General features: G+C 40.1%; 1 protein-coding gene across 1 annotated transcript in view; it reads right to left on the bottom strand.

Moving 5' to 3' along the window:
* Nucleotides 1-18,408, bottom strand: part of PLPPR5 (phospholipid phosphatase related 5) — a gene marked incomplete at both ends in the record, with an annotated part of 40,963 nt that extends 22,555 nt beyond the window's left edge. The window contains one exon of the mRNA XM_079536122.1: nucleotides 18,178-18,408. Within this exon, the coding sequence (XP_079392248.1) occupies nucleotides 18,178-18,408 (231 nt within the window). The remainder of the gene's footprint in view (nucleotides 1-18,177) is intronic.
* Nucleotides 18,409-21,110: the final 2,702 nt, after the last annotated feature.

The following is a 21,110-nucleotide window of genomic DNA, read 5'->3' on the forward strand; positions in this document are numbered from 1 at the left end:
AACTCAACGTTCCAGAGTCAGGCCAGAGAAGACAACTCATCTCTTGTGACTTAATGCCAGGCCCCATAACAGTTTGAAGGACATGGAGTACATCATCAATCGATTGTCTTGCTATACCCACTGTATAGTCTCAAATTGGCACCTTTTGACTTCATCAGTTTGGGCTGATGAAAGACAGACTGTGGGAAAGATTTTCCTAACAACGAAGCTGTCCCAAAAGCTGTTCAAACAGAGAATCACCTCTGCTGGTGCAGATTAGTAAATGGTAGCAACTGTGTTGAAAAATAGGGTTTTGTAGCTGAGAATTTGCTCTATTAAACAGCATTGTGGTGTTCTTTGTATCTATTGTATTTGCCATAGAAATAAATGAGGCGTTAATTTTGGAATGACCTATGTTCAAATGCTCAATCTCTTGCAAGAACATAAACAGAAAATACTCCAGCAAGCTGAACACTCCAGTTTTGGGAAGACTCCCTGAACCTGCTGATCACAAACAAAGGCTCTTATTTCCGGCTTCCATAGAAGCTGGGATAGCAAATAAGACAGCTGCTCATTCAGTTATACAAAAGGAGACCTTCCCTTCCAAAACCTTGCCTTCATCAGCTTCATCTGGGCCCTTGCTGCTAGCAACCATTTCTACTTGTTACATTCCCCGCTTTTGATGATGACCTGGACGAGGAAAACCCACTACTCCAAAAATTGCAGGGAGCAGCATTCACATTCTCAGCTGAATGAAAATGCTCTTAGAGTGGGTACATAGGTGCAAGGGTCAGAACGATGAAGAATTCAGCAGTGACTAAATATTTGATATAATGGGCTAGTGCTCTATCCTCAGAAGTAATGTGAGTTGGATACGCCGCTGAGAACAACAGGCATTTATCTTTATGCTTCTGTGGTTTTCTTTTGATAGAATCCCTCTGGAATTTGGCAATAAATACAGATTCTGTGTTTTTCTGTACTGGCAGCTCAGAAAAGCAATTCTCCCTTCCTCCATCCTTCTGCATAAGTGCTGCTCATCTCAGTAATCAGCCTAATGATATTTCAGAAATGGAAGGAAAATCTTCAGCTTCCGTAGGTCCAAGGGGACCTTTCTCCTCCTTCTCTCCGGCACCATTTTTCTCAATAGCATAAAGAAAAGGAACAGCTCTCTCATTCTTGCATTTTACCAAGACTTGTATACCTGGTATATTTCAGGAGAGAATAATTTCTGTATCTTGACTGCAGAGACCATCACTGTCCCTTGCATTCCATGTGTGAGTAACAACAAGTAAACAAATGGCATTTAAGGCAACAGAATTACTTGTGTGTTTTTTCATTAAGTCTTTCCCCTGAACAGTAACAATACAAAATGCAGTACTGGATATGTACTGAAACAGGCTGCCCAAAGTGGCTGTAGAATCTCCTTCTCTGGGGGGATATTCAAACCCTACCCAGATGCTTTTCTGTGCAACTACTCTAGGGAACCTGCTTTAGCAGGGAGTTGGACTAGATGACCCGCAGGGGTCTCTTCCAACCCCTATGATTCCATACATATGTTTATACAAATAATTTTCCCAGTCCTTAGATAAAAATGCAGTGTACATAGCTGCTACAAAAACAACAAAAACAAAAACAACAACAACAACAAAACAGCAAGACAAGAAGGACCAACCAATGGGCACTGGTCTAAACGCTGATAGGCAGAGGCCACCTCCCGATCCTACTGCAGCTTCACTGTGTGACTGTGGAGAACACCTTTAGACTCGGTTCACAGTATGAAGAGTAATAGAAAGAATACAAATCATCCTAGATGAAGATACTTTAATATATGCTACATTACTAGCATTCAGATTATCCTCTCTTTTTACGGAAGCGTGGAAAATAAGAGCTACGCAGAGGCCAAACGGAAAATCTAAAACATGGGCAAAGTTCTCCTAATCATCTCCATGGCAATCGTACCCATTTTGTGATGTGCTAACCCTTTCAACAGACAGGAATTCAGTCTGGAAGGAGTGAGGTCTGATATCTAAAAGTAATACTTCTTTCACCTCCGGCTCCTGATTAACTAACTTATTAACTGATTTTTTCCATGATGTTTTTGGATTAGCAGTATTTGTCCCTTTTCTTGTTTACTGCATAGGATGCTTGCAGCATTTAGCACACATTTCTACACCAATTTCTTCCTCCCAAATACGTTCATATTTTTTCTGTATTAGTTATTTTTAATCCAGGCAAACTGTTCCCAGTTTTAGCACTGCATGTCAATTTAAAAATCTGATTTCTCCTTCCCAAAATCATCCTTCCAATATAGTCTTAACTTGGTTCTACACAGCCTGAGCTTTCTCAACGTGAAATGTCAAGCCTGACTCATTCCAAACATTAGAGCTGCAGCAGCTCTGACCTTGTTGATTTTCCACTAAACTGACTCCACAAAAACCTTTCCTATATCACATATTGTTTATAACAGTATCTACCTATGCAAATTAATGACCTCCAATCAGCACTAATAAGATACTAATGAGTTTTATTTTATGGAATTACTCTCTCATATATGGCGTAACTTTCTATGAAACCCCAAGGTTCAAATTAGGATTAAATATGCATTTGATGACAAGATATTTGGAGACATATTAAATTACTTAAACAAGAAAGCTTGAAACAAGGTTGATAATAGTGACCACTTTTAATTGGGATTAGGACAGAAATTTATGTGTACATATTCATTGGCATTTCCTGCTAACATCTGCTTTAGAATCTACAATTATTCATCAGATATTTAATGCAGGCCAGGGAACGTGGTAGAATACACGGTTCACTTTCTGCCAACTCCCAGGGTTGCACTGTAGCTACAGCAACCGCTCAGATAAGATGAGTAACACTGAAAAGCAGTTATTGCATTATAAAGACTACTAAATATTCATCCATGTTTTGATGTGTTTGAGTTGAGAACTGTTGACAATATTGTACATTCTAATTTCTCTTCTTACTTCCTTTTTTCACGCATTGTACTTCACTCATTCAGGCAAGACTCAATCCCCAACCAAGGCTTCTGTGAGACCATCTGCAAGAAATAGCATGACGAGGTTTTCTCCATAACGAGAATGGGCATCTCACTCAGCCCACAGATCCTCCTTTTGATCTAAAACAAACTTCCCCACACAACCTTCGCAAAAGGGAAAAGGGAAGTTAGAAATCCAAACTGAAACAATACAAACTGACAGTTATCTCTGGATCTCTACACAAATTGTTATCATTTAAATTGCATGATCTTCCCATTATTTCACTTATGAGATTTCCACTTGAAAAGTTGGGGTGAGATTTTTTCAAAAATACGACTTTAATAGGGTTTCTTGCTCCTGTTCATTATCCTTTCTTCTTACCATTTAGCAATATGCCACACAGCATAGTGGTCTCTAGAGTTTGGAGCATCAAGCCACATAAAACCTTGATCATCAGATAAGCTCCACTCCCCGCTCTAAGCTAAAATTTCTGTGAGGTGACAGCCCTGGCAAGAAAAAGCAGCAACAGTATTTCTAGCAGTAGCAATTTCAAGTTAATTATGCAGAGCTTTCCCTTGAGGCCATTTTCTTTGTGTTTTTCTTGTTCTCATTTCTTCTTGCTTCCTTAAACTGACAGTAAATGCCTGGGTTGATTTCCACAGGAGCACATTTTCTGCAGTAAAAAATGACCAGTAGTTTTGAAGAAAATGAAATAATAAATCTTAGATAAGTCTGCCTGCTATTGATTAAATACAAAACATCCCTCTTGCATTTAGCATGATGGTGTAGTACCATATTGCATAGCAACTTCTGCAGACATAGGGAAAAGGTATGGGGCAAACACTGCTTTTGTAGAGAAAAAATGGTGGGGGTAACAGCAATTCTTTTTCCAGTAAATTTTGTTTTAAAACAATATGCCCTTCTTTTTTTTTTTTTTTTTTTTTAAAGTAGAGTATCAAAATTTTAATAAGGTTTTCAGCATTCATGGCCATTTACAAAAGAAAAATATCAGTATGCCTAGTGGTCCAATAAACTGGGGAGCTTCAAGGTAAGCCTGGGAGCATGCAACCACAGATACCTCGCCAGCTTCATCACTCACTTCTCAGCATCTCCATTCATTATTTTATTGTATAACAGAAAAAATTGAATATGTAACTATAGTGTCTCTAAAGCATCCTTTTTTTTCCCCCTTTCTCTTTTTCCCTAACTGAGCAATTGATTGTATATTTAAATCTCTCCTCCTCTAGAGTATGCATGCGTCATCTGGCAGGCAGCGCCTGCATGTCAGCACCGTCACCGTCGCTGGAATCATACACACAGCACCGTGCAAAGCTTGGTTATGTAAGAGATCTTTCTGAGAAACAGTCACCAAACACCGCTGAGTGAGCAGCCTTGTGCCACTGCATAGAAGGCCCAGCTCGGCTATGCTGGGGATGCTGCAGCAAGGAAAGCAAGTAGCACCAGGAGAGTGCCAGCACTGCCTGCATCCCCTGCTCTCATCTGAGTGCCTTCTGTCGCTGGGACATAAACAGTGATCAGATGCTCTCTCCTGCAGTTCTCAAGAGGATTGGATGTGGCCAGGAACTAGGAAAGCTCAGTAGTGGTAACACAGCAGTTGGAGAGCCAACTGTCTGGCACCTGGCTCCAGAACTAACTTACCACTGCCATGGTTTCACAGTACTGAGACAATTTCTTGAAGAACACATCCTAAATAGTAGCAGATAACAGACTTAGGTGAGAATTGTTCTATTCCCCACGTGACAAAGCTTTTCCATTTAAAAATAAAAAACATCCATAAAAGCAAGGATAATTTAGAGAAAATCATTCACATCTAAAATTTTGATCTGAAAACACTGATGGAGAAAGGAAAGAATGAATTCAAAACTGCCTTCTAAAAACAAACAGAGCAAGTAAGTAGTTATTTCAAAAAGTAATTATTTCAGGATGAAATACTCCAGATAAAGTTATATAAAACTTAAATGACTTCCTCATCTAAGTTCACATCTTCTTTTTGGAAACAAACAAACAAACAAAAACCCTGAAGGAGCAATTATCCAAACTTTCCAAGCTCCATACTTCCTTTAACTGACACAGTTAGGAAAATGACTTTTAATCTGATAAAAAAACCAATTAATTTCAGTTTCTGGATCTACAAGTGGTTACTAGAAAAAAGTTGTTAGTACATGTAATTATTTCATTTGGGATTTTGAACAGCAGCTTTATGTCAAATTTTTCCACATCTTTTTTTTCCCAAGTGCTTTGCTTCAACATTTAATATGTAGTATTTGTAAAGGAAAAACAAAAATGTTCAAAATCCAACCAATTCTCCTCATTATGAGAATATAAATTCCATGCAGCATCGCTGTAATGTTTTCAGCCCTGAACCAACTGCAGAAATAATGTCTTCTATTCAACTTTAAGTGAAATATGAAAAAAAAAACCTGTAGCTCCTTATGGCATGGTCTTGGTAAAACACTCTCACTGTCTTGATATCCAAAAAAACAATTAAAAAAAGTTTTTTTTTCATCTTGAAAGAAGTTTGTTTCTTAATCCATCTTTGCACATTGAGAACATTATTCCAAGGTGAACACAATACTAATGGCAACAATCCCATACCAATGATCATTTCCAGCAGCTATGTTACTTCTTGCTTTAAAGCCTAGGTGGTCTACACAACTACGGTTTCCTATTCAGAATGAATATCCAACGCAAAATTCAACATAAATGCTCTTTCATCTCCATTTGAATGAAAACTGATCACGTAAAAAGGCATCTCTTAAAGATTCTGGTCACAGACTGGTGGTTTTACAGTCAGTATATGACTAGAGCCAACTGTTCTCAGAGGCTCAGAGGAAGGAGACCATCTGAATTTTCTGCTTTTCACACTGTCTTTCTACTCAAGGCCAGCTACACCATACAGATGTTATTCTGAGACCAGCTCAAGGAAATCCATTTTCACTGAAATTCGATAGACATCAAGCAACTGAAACTAAAGGACCAACTACCCTATCAACATAAGCACTCTAGTGTTTTAATATACTTATCATGCAAACAGGCTGTTTGTATGAGTAATACATGTAAGATTCCACAAAAATTGTATTCTGGTTTACTGTGACAAAATACACATCTGCAAGAAATATATCTATAATTGTTCTCGACTTCTCTGTTACTGTCCATTACCATTTGACCTATAATGATAAATTCAAGTAGATAACCCAATAAAACAATTTTATGTTTTTTTAAATTAAAAATTATCTTCACAATCAAAGAGTTTTGAAAGCACGACTAGCTCCACTTGAGTTATAACAGCCTCTGTATAACTTTATCCTCCTCAATCCTAATCTTGAGGATACAACATAATTGCCAGCCAAAAACATACAGGTCATTAGCTTTTTCCAGCTGAAATCAAAAGTAAAAAAAAACCCACTAAATTTAATAGGATTAGTTGCGAAAACTTACGGCACTGTAGATAAAAAACAATATATCAAAATGGAAGATATATTTTAGGCTATAAATGACATACCAGGAAGATAATAAAACCAACAAAACCTATAATTTTTACAAGGGGGTGGTACTACCTGTTTCAAAATTAGTATTTTAAATCATGCAAGTTAGAAAGAGAAGTCCAGAATCGTAGTGCTCACAGATAAGCATATTATCTAAAAATAACTCTTCTTAAAAAAAAAAAAGCCTTCACACAGCGAGTAACAATTCCAGAAGATCCAGATGTCATTAAAAATGAGTTAAAAACACTCAAAAAACTACTGCATGCAAAAACTTTGATCCAGAACTATGAGAACTTTATTCTGATTTGTCTCATTTCAGTTGTACAAAATATTAAGTGTAGAAACAGCACTAGAAACACTGAGCAGAAAACCCACACTTCTACTGCCCAAGAAAGCAGAAAGAAAAAAAAAAAAAAGAAAACCCAGAAAAAAAACGACACAAAAACAACAGCCATCAAACTAACACAAATGAACAAATGAATGCTTTCATGGAAGAGGGGACTACAACTTGTATGGACAATTCTGTCATGGAATCTAAATGAATGGAACCATTTCACATCTGAATTATCTTCCAGGAGACCCACAGTGTAATTCCAGGTGTACTCACTAGAGATGCTGAGCAATGAGAAAGGATCAGAAAGGAAAGGAGATAAGACCCTCACTCAGGTGGTCCCCTAACAGCTGGTAAGCATAGGTAAAAAAGCCTGTGGTCACCATTCACCTGCCTCTCTGTTCTCAGTCTTGAGAGCTGTAATTTGACAGCATGCAATTATTTCTCTTTAATAATGATATCATAATAAATGAATATGCTCAAGTGATGTTTATTAATGAAGGCATAGAAGTGGGAGCAGAGAGTTGTTTGATTATCAGAGGTTTTAATGTTTACTTAAATCTCCTTGCAAAAATGCAATGGCAAGGAATGAGCCAACAAGCTTTTTTTAGAGCACATCCCATCGCTCTTTATTTGATACATACGTATGCAAATGCAACGTCTCAATAACGATTCTGTACGTACTGCAGATCAAACATTGGGCATTTACTTTAGGGTTTTGTGCAAATATGACTTACATTGCTCTTGTCTCTCTTTCAACTCTGCTACACCATGTCTATTTTAGCGCTCCTGCCACAAATCCAGATGGCTGCAGATGTGCAGCTGGCAACACTATGTTGTCTGACCCTGTTTAGGAGTTTATACAATGCAATGCTTGAATTAAGAGGAAGTCCCAAGTGCCCTCATTAGCACAGCAGCCAATGAGCTGAAACAGAAGCAGCAAGAGTGGGAAATTTCAGCAAAAAATTCCTAGTACAGGAAATGCCTACAAAACAGAGGGGAGATTGTATACTTTGCTGTGAAGACAGCAGAGCATAAAAACGGCTCTTTTAGGCAGGCTACGGTACTCTGAAAACTAATTGCAAAGTCTGTAAGCCAAAAAAAATCCCAGCTACTATTCTCCAACATGTGCCTCTATTTCCTTCCACTCATATAATCACGCATGTTGGTTTCCTCAGCAAAGCTCACCTTCTCTGCACAGAACTACACAGTAAGCTAACAAGTTGCTGTCTTTATCAAACAATTTCAAAAGAGGCTCAACTGGTGAGAGACATGTTTGAGGGATAAATTAATCTATTTCACATCTATTTCGCGAAGTTCTGACACTGTCTTTGTGGTAGACTTTATAGGACTTGGCATTTGGTCTTCTCTGTGAAGACAATATATGAGTATTTGACAAAGTATATAATTGTTACATAAATATATTTATACATATTCTGCTTTTAATCAGGGTTGAATGTAATCTTTCATTACTTGAGCAATTTAAGCTCAAAGTATGCTGCGTTGAAAGGTGCTTTTACACACTCTGCAATATGCTAACCTTCTTGGGTTAGCATATGCTGGTACTCTTAGGTATTCTGGTGTGGTGAACTAATTTCTTCAGGCTTCTTTTCCACTGTTTTTGACATTCAAGGTTAAAAAGTATGTGAATTCAATTATAAAATAAATCAACCCTCTAAACCTGGCTGTTTCTGGCTGCACATTTTACACACACATGTAGGTAAATATATCAAAGATTTGAGTTTGTTTTTGTCATTGTTGTTTGTTTTTCTTAATGATTTTTTTCTTTTTTTTTTTTTCTTTTTTTTTTTTTTAAGAAATAGCCTCTGCTTTATGATTTCTTCCACTGTAGAAGTCACAGAGCCATCGCAATTCAATTCAGAAACACAAGAAATTCCTAGAAAAACCACAATACTGACTCGTTAAATGGCTCAATGAAAAGGTGCTATCAGCACCACACTCATTCATACATGTCACTCCTCTCAGGAAAGCCTTTCTGTTCAAGGCAGCACTGAGTCACATGATGAAATCCCACCAATGCTAAGATATTTAATTAATAAATAGTACAATTCTTTCTACGCAGAAATCTCAAAGCTTTACAGAGAAGCCCAGTTTCACAGTTACCATTTCACACCCAGGTAGCAAAGGCGACATCCTGCTTGGGTGCCCAGACCCTTTCATTACTGCACAGCCTGACACAGTTCACAGCCTACTCCTATTCTGCCAGCTGCAAACATCCACAAACTACTCACATACCCTAAGGTCAGCCCGCCTACATATCTCATCTGCCTTTGCTAAATATTCTGGAAGATTCCCCATGAGTCACCCAAGTGCTGATGTGAGCCGAGCATGAGCATTTGGCACAGAGGGCCCCCAGCAGGCAGGATGTCCCTCTCACTGCCACGTGCATATCTATGGCATGGTGCAGCACAAGCCCCTGCTACCTCCCTGGGCCTCTCAGGCACTCAGGCTCACACCCGTGAGATGCTCAGCAGCTGCAGCCTGAGAGCAGCCTCAGCAGAGCATGGGGCACCCTGACATTGCCGAGGGCACACACCACAGAAAACCACGGTGCTGGGAGGCTCTGGACACCACGTTCCACCTATGTAAACGTGATCATACTGCTAAAACTCATGCATGTCCACATACTGCTCTGCATAGAGATGAACATGGCTGTGAACAGGGAGGGCAGACAGCAGGCAGCAGCAGGCCAACCACACTAGAGCCAGTTATGAGCAGAGCTGTGTGTGCAGGCAGCCTGTGCACCCGCACTACAACATCCAACAAGGTAGCTTGTATTGGTTGGTCTTAAATTAAAACTGATCAAGCTAAAATCCTTTATCTCATTCTCCCCAAAGGCTGTAGGTAGGTATGTGGCTGGTCACAGCAGCTCAGCTGACCCATAATTAACAAATCTTTAAGCAGAATTAATTCAGTCATGTCCATTGACCAATAAGAGCATTAAATTGGTACGGACATGTCACAGAAATCTCTTTTACTATCCAAAATAACTACACTGTGAAGCTGAGTTCCACCTTGACTCTAATTCTTAATTCTTGATTTACAAAGAGACAAGATATAAATTGACAAAAGAAAATCCTCATAATATCATTCACAGATTGAATGACAATTAATGACTTCCCTTCTAGAGACAACAAGAAAACAACAAGAAAAGTTCCAACATAAAACAACAGGTGTTTTAATATGTTTTGTAAAAAAGAATCAGAACAGCAGAACAGTTGGCTGGCTTTTTTTTTTTTTTTTTTTTTAATTATTTTTTTTCTGAAAGTCCCTAACCATATGCGTGTAAGAGGCAACAAGTCATATTTGCAGAGGAAAAAATGCTATTCATAAAGAATAAACCCCTTTGAACACATAACTGGTTGTACATGAATGCAAATATATAAGTTATTAATGAATCACCATATTATAATTGTATAGAGAGCATTCAGAATATTAATAAAATGCATGCAAAATTGCAAGTAACAGTGTATGTTGTCCAAAATAGCAAGCAGAAGTGGAATTCATAGCTTACTGCTTTCATTAGAGTTCAACAAGACAGTGGTTTGTTTTTCTTTTTTAGCTTTATGGTGCCTCCTATCCAGGAAATAGAATACAGGATCAAGATCCAATTTTAAAGAGGTACTGAACAAATTTTGAATTACTAGTAGATTTAAATTTATAAAAACTAATATATCCAGTAATTTTTTTTTACTGCAGATTTGTTACTGCTTTACGCTGGATATAATTATGTAGGTTCCATTGCTCCAAAAGCAATGCCTCCTATTTCTCCATGGAAAACACAACAAAGAGTAAAATAACACTGTTCAATAAAGCAAATTCTCAGCTACAAAATATTGTTTTTCAACATAGTCACCACCATTAACTATGTGTGTTCGCCAGCCTGCATGCTGCATTTGTGCAGATCTTCACCAGTGGAGGTAAACCACTATTGCCACAGCTGAAACACGTACCTCACTGCCTCACTGAGCTCACACCCCTCTTTCATCTTCATACATGTTCAGCAAGCATCACTGAATGTTAGTGGGTATCATTTTTCCTGCATGGAGGAATACAATGACACACCTTTGCTTCATGCACACTCCCACATCAGACACCATTTGTCAGACTGTCCCTGTGCTGCTGCCTGTCACACAGTCACAAAACGTAACAAAATATTGGTGGGAAGGTTCAACCTTCACTGCCAGACCCACATCCACCTCTAGCATCACAGGTCAACATAATAAAATAGGAAGCATTACTTTTGAGGTGGCCCTTGTATATAAACGCTTGCAGGAGAGGTGAAGCAATATGAACAAAACCAGACTTCTCATCAGAAGTAGAAAGTGTCAGAACTTTTGCCTTCCTTTTCCAAAGCCAGATTTGCTGTACCATAAAACAAACATTAACACTAGTATATTCACAAAGGATATTCATCATCGGAACACCATGTCCCAGGATACTTTCTGAATAATGGTGATGTGGTATATCCACCGCAGATATAATCTATGAGGTATTTGCACCTTAGATAAATAAGACCCATTTATGGTGAAAGCAAGGCCACCAAGCACTTCAACGTATCTGAGAGAAGCTACAAGAATACGGTAAAGATTTTTAAACATCACAGTGCTGAAGGTTGAAAACCACTGCTAAAACTACTTAAATTTCTACTTTGGTGGTCTGTTATTTTGCATCATATGGACACTCATCTCTTCAATCCTGTACAATGCATAATGGACATGAACTGCTTGATATAGCAGCTGATTATTACTTTGAGCCTACTATTTCAGATTACAAACTGTGCATACAAATTCCCTACTCGTATGGTGCAGGATCAGTTGGATTAACAATTTCTCACTTACATGTAAGTGCATCATTTATAGGACAAGCAGCCATTCAGCAGCTGCAAACAGCACCCTGTCTGCCTTGCTCACATCTGCTTGCCACTTTCCATCCAGAGAGCCCATCAAGGGATGAAGCATATGGCCTCAAGATGGATCACGTTTGTAAATGGTAATTGTTTGTAAATTCAAGCACAGCAGAAATTATAAATTCAATTGGAAGTACACACATGACTAGTTGGCATCATTCATGTAGCCGATCACAGAATAAGAGGAAGACAGACAAAGAACTGCGACAAAGCCCACAATGGTAGCGAATCTTTTTTTGTATCTCCTGGTTACAGTTCTGTTCAATTAGTGGTTTCACTCTTGGATAAAAACAGCATCAGACTATCAAACTATGTATCTGTCTTGCTAAGTGCCCCAAAAGGTCAGTACTGACATCTGGTACACAAGGTTACTGCAGACCTTAACTGTGTGATGTAGGTTTTGTTCTTAAGTAAAGTCACAATGCAATTGCCCCTTCACAAAGGAAGAGGATGAGGTAAATAGCCTCAATGCTTCAGCATTGCCCTCTGCCAAAAAAAAAAAAAAAAAAAAGGTTTTGTGAAGGGAAAAAAAAGTGAGAACAGAGGAAGAAGAAATAAAAGAAGTTGCACCTGTGTATGCAGGTTGAGTGAAGAGTTATGAAGACAGAGAGTAAAAAGTCCCTTCAGGAACAACTCGATCACAGAGTAAACAAAGGATTCTGGCAATTGCTTCTTCATGCAAAGCCTAAACAGCTGTCTGTCAAATGTGCCAGCAAGAAAAGAGCACACACATAAGCTCTCAAAGATATTCCAGGACTGTTGAAACACCCCACACAGTAAGAAGCAGAAGACAATTTCTGATATAATTAACAATACTTCTATTTGCTTTCAGAGGATAAAACTGATCTACTAATAATCTCCAGCTGCATTATCATTACTATTTTCAAGACAGGACACAGAGACACTCAGATATTGGAGGTCAGTACCTACCAAGGCAACTCATTGCTTCTGAGAAGAGTGTTAGGGTAGGCTGAGCACTTTGCTGGTCAGTTCCTCGCGTTTGCCTTAGAAAATGTGTATGAAAACAAGCATTTGAAAACCTCACTATGCACTCTTAGATTTTTTTTTTTTTTTTTTGCCCTTTTGCACAGAGCTGCTGACAAGTACAGTAACAGCCAAGAAGGAGGAAAAAAAAATGCTCAAAATAGACAGAGGAAATATTTGTGAAGGTGGTGCTTTCTTCTGACTGAGGCCCAGGAATGAAAATCATTTGAAGCTCTCAGGTGTGAGGGGAATTCATAAACTCCTGGCACAACAAATTTCCAGAAATATTCCTTTTTCAGAACTCTCAAGTTGTGGGGTTTTTTCTTCCTAAAGTTGTAAGAGATAACAGAGTACTTTCATGTCCCAGAAATGGATCACAAGCCAGCACTCTTTTTTATGTGCAGCACTAAGTTATATCAGAGTAAAATCATTTCAGAGTGAACTGCAGCTTAACTAAGGCGACTCTGACAAGAACATTTTGAAAACTCAGTCTGACAAAATCAGCTCAGCCCTGGTATCACACTCCATGGAATTGTAGGTGTAAGAAGGAAAATAGAAACTAGCAGATTCAAAAGGAAGGGAGACAGGCACATGCCCAACCACATCAGCTCTATGTGCTGGAAACAAGCAGTGCATCCCCTTCAGGTCTTTGCCCATCCTTCATCTATTCTTGACCTGCCCTGGACTGGAATTACTGAGAGATCAGCAAAGGCACCAGAGATGAGAGACTTCTGACATTTGTGCTGTGCCTTCAAAAGATGGCTCCTTTCTCTCTTTATTCCCAGTTACCTTGTTGTTTCTTAAAGAATCAAGATACCCTACATCCTATAGGTGAACAATGTTTCCCTTTTCCCTTCTCAGTTTTTTTGTTTGTTTGTTTTGGACAGGTTTCAAAATTCCTCAAAATTCAGTAAGAAGAAAGTTACTCGCCAAACCTAACCTGAAGGCCAGAACATCTGTTTTTTGTTGTTGTCCTTGTTTTTACACTAATTCCTTGTCTGAAATATGTCAATTTAAAAATTCATCTGATCTAAAAAGTACAACACTTTGTCTAAATTGAAGATATTGTTTTCAATGATGCTATTAAGAGGATTATGCTAAAACAAATCAGTCTTTAATTGGTTTATAGAGAATACATGAGTATCTAGGCAAATAAAAGTGTATGTTTTATGAGTAAGTACTGTAATTATCTGCTTGTTACTTGGAAATAAAAACAAACAACATTAGCATAATAAAACTGTTTGCACATCCTAATGAAAATGTGTCATTATCTCCTCCTGACTTTAACAAGCAGTCAGCGTACATCATCAGTCCGATACACTGAATTTTACACCAGGTGTTAGATGAATTTTTATTTTTATTTCAGGTGATGCATATTACCATTTGGACTCACTGAAAGAGTCCTTGAGCACGGTTAACGGTATCATAGAGAGGTCAAAATTAATAAGATCTACTAGAAAGAAGCAGTGCAGAATTGATTGCTCTCTAGATTCTGAGAAGAATTTTACAATCATTTCTATCTGGAAGCTGAAGGATTAGCCTGACGTAAATTTCCCAAGCTACATCTGTCATAAGAAGACTAAAAAAGCAACCGGCCCACTGAGCAAGAACTGGCATTTTAGGAAATGGCTTAAATAGCACACAGCTCTCAACTAATACATCTACACTCACTGCATATTTGAGTAGAATCAAATCAAGAACACATTGCTTGTCACCTTTACACCTGACTCAAGTGCTGAAAGAAAATAAAAAGGTATTGGGCATTCCAGCTGTCATTGCTACAGACAGTAGAAGCACAGGCATGCCCAGCCAGTGTTCACTCTTTCAACTTGTGTCACCAAGACAAGCGGGAAGTCGCAAGCACGTGGCAAGTGCTGCCTCTATGGGAGTCTCATCCTCTCTTCCTGGAATCTCCTACATTGGATTTCCACACACTTCTGACAGCAACAGCAACCTCATCAACATTACATAGGACATTCTACTGTTTATCTGCCTTATGCTTCTGATATAAACACATCAGCTCACCCAAAGAATTACTTTACCTATGCCCAAAGGTGACTTTGTAAACCTTCCATAAATATTAGTATTAGATTGGAATGGAGCATGTTTTGTTACATAGGAAGTTGCAGCTGTATACAGCCATTAAAAGAAAGAGAAAAAAGACATCATTCAGGTCATTGCAGTGGAAGAACTTACAGCAACAGAGTTAACAAATACATACAACCGTTAGAAATAATCCACACAACATAGACTGAAAACCAACAATATATATGTGTTCTGCTCAAGAGACTGGAAATCAACTGAAAAGAGGGAGATGAAATTCTCATTCTACAGAATAACTGCTGGATTCCTCCAACTGCTGTTATGCCTATGAAGTTACAGGCACTTTGAACAGTAACCTCTATATATGGACAGTAAATTGTCCACCAAAGTGAATAGCACAATTTAACTTCTCGCTAGCTGCAACATGATATAGGAGACATTTGAAATACTTGACATAAGACCAGAAATTCAAATTCAGCAAATACTAAGTGCAGAGTATGAGACCCAGTTTCAGATCCCTATATTGCAGCAGTGCAAGCCAAGTGTTGCTCAGCAAGCAGCCTCTGCTTCTGGGCAAGGGCTCCATTTGCCAGATCCAAACCCTGCAGACCTGTGACCTGACAACCAGCTGTGGCTGTCCTGGAATGACCTGGGACTGGCAGGCGAGAGAAGCAGCAGAATTGAGAACAGAAGTGTGGCAGTGATGTGGCACTAGAGCTGCAGGAACGTGTTACTAGGAAGCACCATCTGAAAGACTAACCTGAGAACTTCCAGGATTAGCACAGTGCTCACAGGTACAACCCTGTCAAATGACCCAGATCCTGACTGATGCTTCAGCAAATGCCTGCGCCCTGTGAGCAGACACTGCATGTCTGCTTCTGCAGCTCTGGTTTGGCACAAGAGCAGTGGAGAAGCAGCTGTGTCACAGCTCACAGCACCCACTGCTGATGAGGTGCTCACCAGGACAGACCAGCTACTCGTACTTTACTTTTTCAGATTTTGGACAGCAAGTATGTGGAAAGAGCAAAGTCACTTGGAAAATCCAATTTTTCTCATTTTAGAGCAACTTAAAGAAAATTCAATGCAATGGAGCCCTTTATGGAGTCACATTAGGGAAATCTGGATTGAAGCACTCGTAGCTCCAATGGAAGAAGTGCCAATCCTAGAAAAGAAATAAATAAATAAAATAAAATTAATTGTTAGCCTGAACACCAAGGTAAGGAACCTCCAGTGATCTATCTCAAAACTCCAGAAAAAGCATTAATTCCACAAGCCAAGCTAGTAGGCATTAAAAAAATAAGCGTTACACTAGAGAGTGCAGCTAGTTAGAAGCTTTGGACTAACAGAATACTGTGACAAAAAAATGCAACAGAAGAGAAAAATTCAGAAAACAGCAGTGAATTTTCCATAAATCATAGTACTTTTTCATTCATTCAAATCCATATTTTTCATAGGTCTGTGTTTGCATCCTTACAGGCAGAAATATAAAAACAAATCATGCAACAAGTACATATTTCATTTATTAAGAAAAAATACACAGAGCACCTATGTTCAAAATACCTTTAGACAAAACAGAAAGAAAATGGAACAGAACACAATTAATCCTTGTGAAACCTTAACAAGGGAGTTTTACTACCGCTAAAAGCATACAAGCAGCTTTCAGTAGAAATATTGCCCTCATCACTGCTTTCGGTGAAAGACAATTTTCATCTCATGCATGATAGAGCAGCTGTCCTATGAAGCACTAAACCTAGGAAGACTGCCCAAGGAAAATCAGAACAGAATTGTGTCTGTGGCTGAAAGATTTTGCCTTTATTTAATAATGTTAATGATTAGATTTGGTGCTGCTGAAGTCATAAGGTTGACATTCTCAGAGGCTGAAGTCTCCATTTGGTAAAATAAAAGTTAAAATTAAAAAGTGCAACAGTCACCTGCAATGTGACTTTCCATGCCCCGACCCACCAGTGCATCTCATTTGCCTGAGACAGTTAAGATAGCAAGAGGAAGAATAGTTAAATACCATTACATTCCATTACTAAGCATCTACTGAGGCTAATTACAAAACTGGCAAACCAAAATGCCATGGTGATTTCTCTGATGTAATCACCTAACACCCAGGAAATGAATGGAAACAACCAATCCATTTTGCTGACACACATTAGGAAAGAGCGAGCTCCTCGTGAGCATCTGACAAAATCTTCATGATATCTGGAGTCAAACATAAGAAATAATTAAAAGCAAACCAAACATTACACACAACACCAACAAAATAACCTTCAAAATCTCAACAGCATTTAAGGGTTCAAAAGACCAAACAAGCAGACAAACAAAATAGTCAACTAATTGATATTAAAACAAAGAACAGTAAAACAAACAGCTGTACAGCATATTTTGCTAAAGATTGTTCATTCTCTAGAATGAAGAAGTTCATTCTGTAGAAGAAAAAAAGAACAAATCCACTGTAAATGACTGCAGTCTGATATCTTAAACAGTAAAGCTGACCCCAACCATGTGATTTTGTTGGATGCTACCTCAGTGCTCAACAGAATGCTGTCTGCAGTTACAGCAGCATCAGCTTCATGAAGTTTTTCTGTTCCCAGATTTTATTTTTATAGTTCACTGAAAAAGTACACAGCCATTAAAGCTACTGCCTTAAGAGGCCTCCTCCTCCTGTGAAGGTGTGTTGCTTTTTCTACTGACAACAGTCCACTAAAATGAACTCTTTACAGGGAGTTTGTGTCCATGTAACTGTGTGTGCACCCAGTAACACTGCATCTAATCCAGCCCTGATGGCTGCATACTCCCATCTCATTCCTTCCCAGTCAGGGATCTTTGAATGACGCTGATGCCCTCGTTCTCTGACAACACAAACAGTGCATGCAACAATTCCCTCCTAGCTTTTTTTCCCCAAACCAAAAAAAAAAACAGTGAAATAAACTTCTTTTTTGATGCATTCATTTAAACCTGACCGACAGGTCACAGTGCATTAGAGACACAGGTTCAGCTTGCATGCACATCGGTAGTTGTAACATATGGAGATCACCGAATTGAGCAAAAGCGATTTAATCCATTGACAACGCAGTTCATTTCCATGATAAATAAATACGCTGTCAGAGGGATTGGTATTTAATTAATACCAGGTGAAGTGTTCGTTGTGGTAGCCAACAACCAGAAGTCCCTGCAGGTAGCCATCTGCCTGCACCTGACACACGCTTCAAAGAGAAACAAAACCACCCAAATAATATTTTTTTTAAAAAAACCCCAAAGCCAGCCAAACAGGACCGCCAATACACGATCCGGTGCTTATATAAAGCGATGCTAAAAATAAACTTCCGAGGCGCAGGCCAGGCACAGCAGCTCCCTACTGCCGTGCCCCGGGCAGCCCGCGGCGGTCCCCCTGCTTACCACCAGCACGGGCACGCCTGCGGTCAGCGAGTAGAGGAGCACCGGGGGCACGGCGCTGCTGTCCTCCGGGCCCGGGTACGGTTTGCGGTACGCGCCCTCGTAGCAGAAGAAGCCTTGCACGTTGACCGCGAAGGTGTCCGTGTATTCGAAATAGTAAGCCAGCATCACGGTCCCTGCCATGATCACCATCTGGAAGTAAAGCATGCTGGTGAGCGGAGAGGGCACTCGCATGTACGGGGGCTCCGGCGGCCGCGGCGGCCCCGCTCCCCGGCGGCATCCACCGCGGACGCCGGCGGGGCGGGGAGCGCGGCGGGGCGGGGTAGGGCAGGGCAGGGCTGGCGGGGGCCCGGCCCGCCGCTTCGGTACCGGCTCCAGCGAGGCGCCGGCTCGAGCAGCGGGCGGGCGGGCGGAGCGCGGCGGCGAGGGGGCGGCTTCGCCCCGCCTCACCCCGCCCCGCCCCGCCCGGGGAGCACCGCGGCGCCGGACCTCAGCCCTCCCGGGAGCAAAGAAGTCGAATCCAGAGCCCCGGCTGCCGCGGTAGAGGGGCTGCCCTCGCCCCCGGAACGCATCGCGGCTGCCCCGGCCCCGCCTGGTAGCTGTGTGTGCCGGCGTTAAAAGCCTCAAACGGGCAATATATGCTCTTCCGTATACGGATAACTTCTAAAGGAATTCATGCTGAAAGCTTTCATTTAGCAGCTAACGGATAGCTGCCATAGCCCAAGTAGCACCTCCAAATAAAACGTGAGCCTGTTTCAGTGCCAGAAAAAAAAAATCACACAGACTCAAACCTCAAAGTGTTCCACTTAAAAATACCTATCTACACATCCAAAGAATGAACAACTGCGCCCTGTGCTTGCACAGAATCACCCATGTGCAGGCTCTGGTCCACATGCTGAACATCAACAGGCAAGAAGTTCCTTCCAGACACCCCCATCCCTGCACCGCACCATGCTACCACCGGCAGCAGCCTGTAAGAGACTCTTTAGCATCAAAGATTGCACTTGGCCTACTGAATCACAACTGTTAGAAATAACAAATTGCATTGGATAGCCCTGCTTTTCTAACGTGCAATCATTCTTCTCGCATTGCACTTTGGGTTTAACTGTTTGCTTTCTTCTCCTTTCTGGAGAGATTTGTTCATCTTCAGCGCTGTCAGTTCCCATGTATTTATTTTTAATTGGCCCTTGAAGAACATGCTTTTCCCTTCTGGATTCCACATCCAGTCTATTTTTGTATGCTCTTAACATACCCCCCAGAATAATCTGAATCATGCCATTTGCATTGCAGTCTGCTCTGCATAGTTGCGTACCTTTGTGAATAATGCATAGTGAGACATGAGACATCTTGTGGTGAATTCTGCCTAGCACAGACTTCATTTTCCCCATTTCCTTAGTGTGGAGTCTAATATCCATTATCAAACACACATACATCTTAATTTCCCCCTATAGGTCACAAACAGATAGCTACATTGTGAAGGCATAAGGCCCAAATCCAGTAGCAAGACTGCAGTGTGCTCAGCTCTTCAGCTGCAGCCGAGCAGATGCCCCAGAGGAACACCGGGAGCTCCTCATGTACATCTGTGACTATGGCACAGTATGCTGCTGCATGATGAAGTTCCACTATCCAGCTAATAAAATATTTCCAAGTTTTGCTATTAGGAGTCTAAATCTGTGTTACAGATACACCTGGAGTGCCATAGGAATGAGAGGACAGAAGTGCTTTATAAGCATTGTGAAGCTGCTGTCAAAATCCCTGAAGGATTTTGGAAAGAATCTCTAGAGGTTACAAAGCCCAACCACCTTGTCAGCACAGCTCCGGGCAGAGGCTTTTTGGGGCCACGCCATCAGCTGTTAAATATCTCAAAAGCCAGAGATTCCAGAACCACACTGGACAAACCATGCCAGTGTCCAACCCTTGACAATATTTCCATTCATTAAACCAGAACATCCTGCGTTCTGTCCCAGCCTCAGACTCTGCTCCTATTACTGGGAACCCAAAGACAAGAATCTGACTCCATCTTCACCACATCCTTTCAGTCTAAGCTAAATTACTAACACTTCTGGCTGTATGTATATCCATATTCTCAATGCTCTGCCTTTTCTGATGTTACACAAATGACAGCAAGTAGATATTGACTGCCATTAGATGAAACATAGATTCTCCTCATTGTCATGCCTCTCAATTTCTTTAATAGTCTTCTCCATGCTTCTCTAATTTTACAGCAGTGATGCTATTGTAGCTCTAAGGTCTGGCTTCCAGGCATTTAAACATACCGTATGCAACAGGAAGGGATAAATCTACTAGATGCAGTATTCACTTGTATTATTGGCTAAATCTAGTGCTTCAAATACTACAAGTGAATTTGCCATTGTAAACTAGAAAGCACAAGATTTAAGTTGCAGAGAAGCTTTAAAGTTACCAATTGATTTAAAATCTTCATTGATACAAGACTCTGATCACAATGAAAAAAATTAAAGAAAAAAAAAACACCCTATAAGTGTTGCACAATCACCACAACAATCCCAACAGCACTACTAATACACGTTAGAACCTGAGAAAGATTTCTTGCTCCACTGTTGTCCTTGGTATTTTTAATAGCACATTGATTTGTTTGCATGTTGCCAAAGGATTGGTTCAGAGCACTCTGAAAGGCTTAGTTTCTTGCAGCTGGTACAGTGTGGTTTAGTTTCTGTCTCACTTGCAGACATTTAAAAAAAATCCATGTAATTGATGGTTGCTACAGTTCTGCCTATATAAGTTGACTGCTGCAGTAGCTGAATACAATCTGTTACAAAATGAATTTTTAAAATGCTTAAAAATGCATAGGCAAGGCAAGTCCAAGCTCCAGACAACACTACAACACTGAAAGCATTATGAAAGGCAGAAATATAATAATAGCAAATACTTTAATAGTCACAAACAAATTCCCATTG

Source organism: Tetrao urogallus, assembly GCF_951394365.1.
Source record: "Tetrao urogallus genome assembly, chromosome: 5".
Classification (NCBI taxonomy): Eukaryota; Metazoa; Chordata; class Aves; order Galliformes; family Phasianidae; genus Tetrao; species Tetrao urogallus.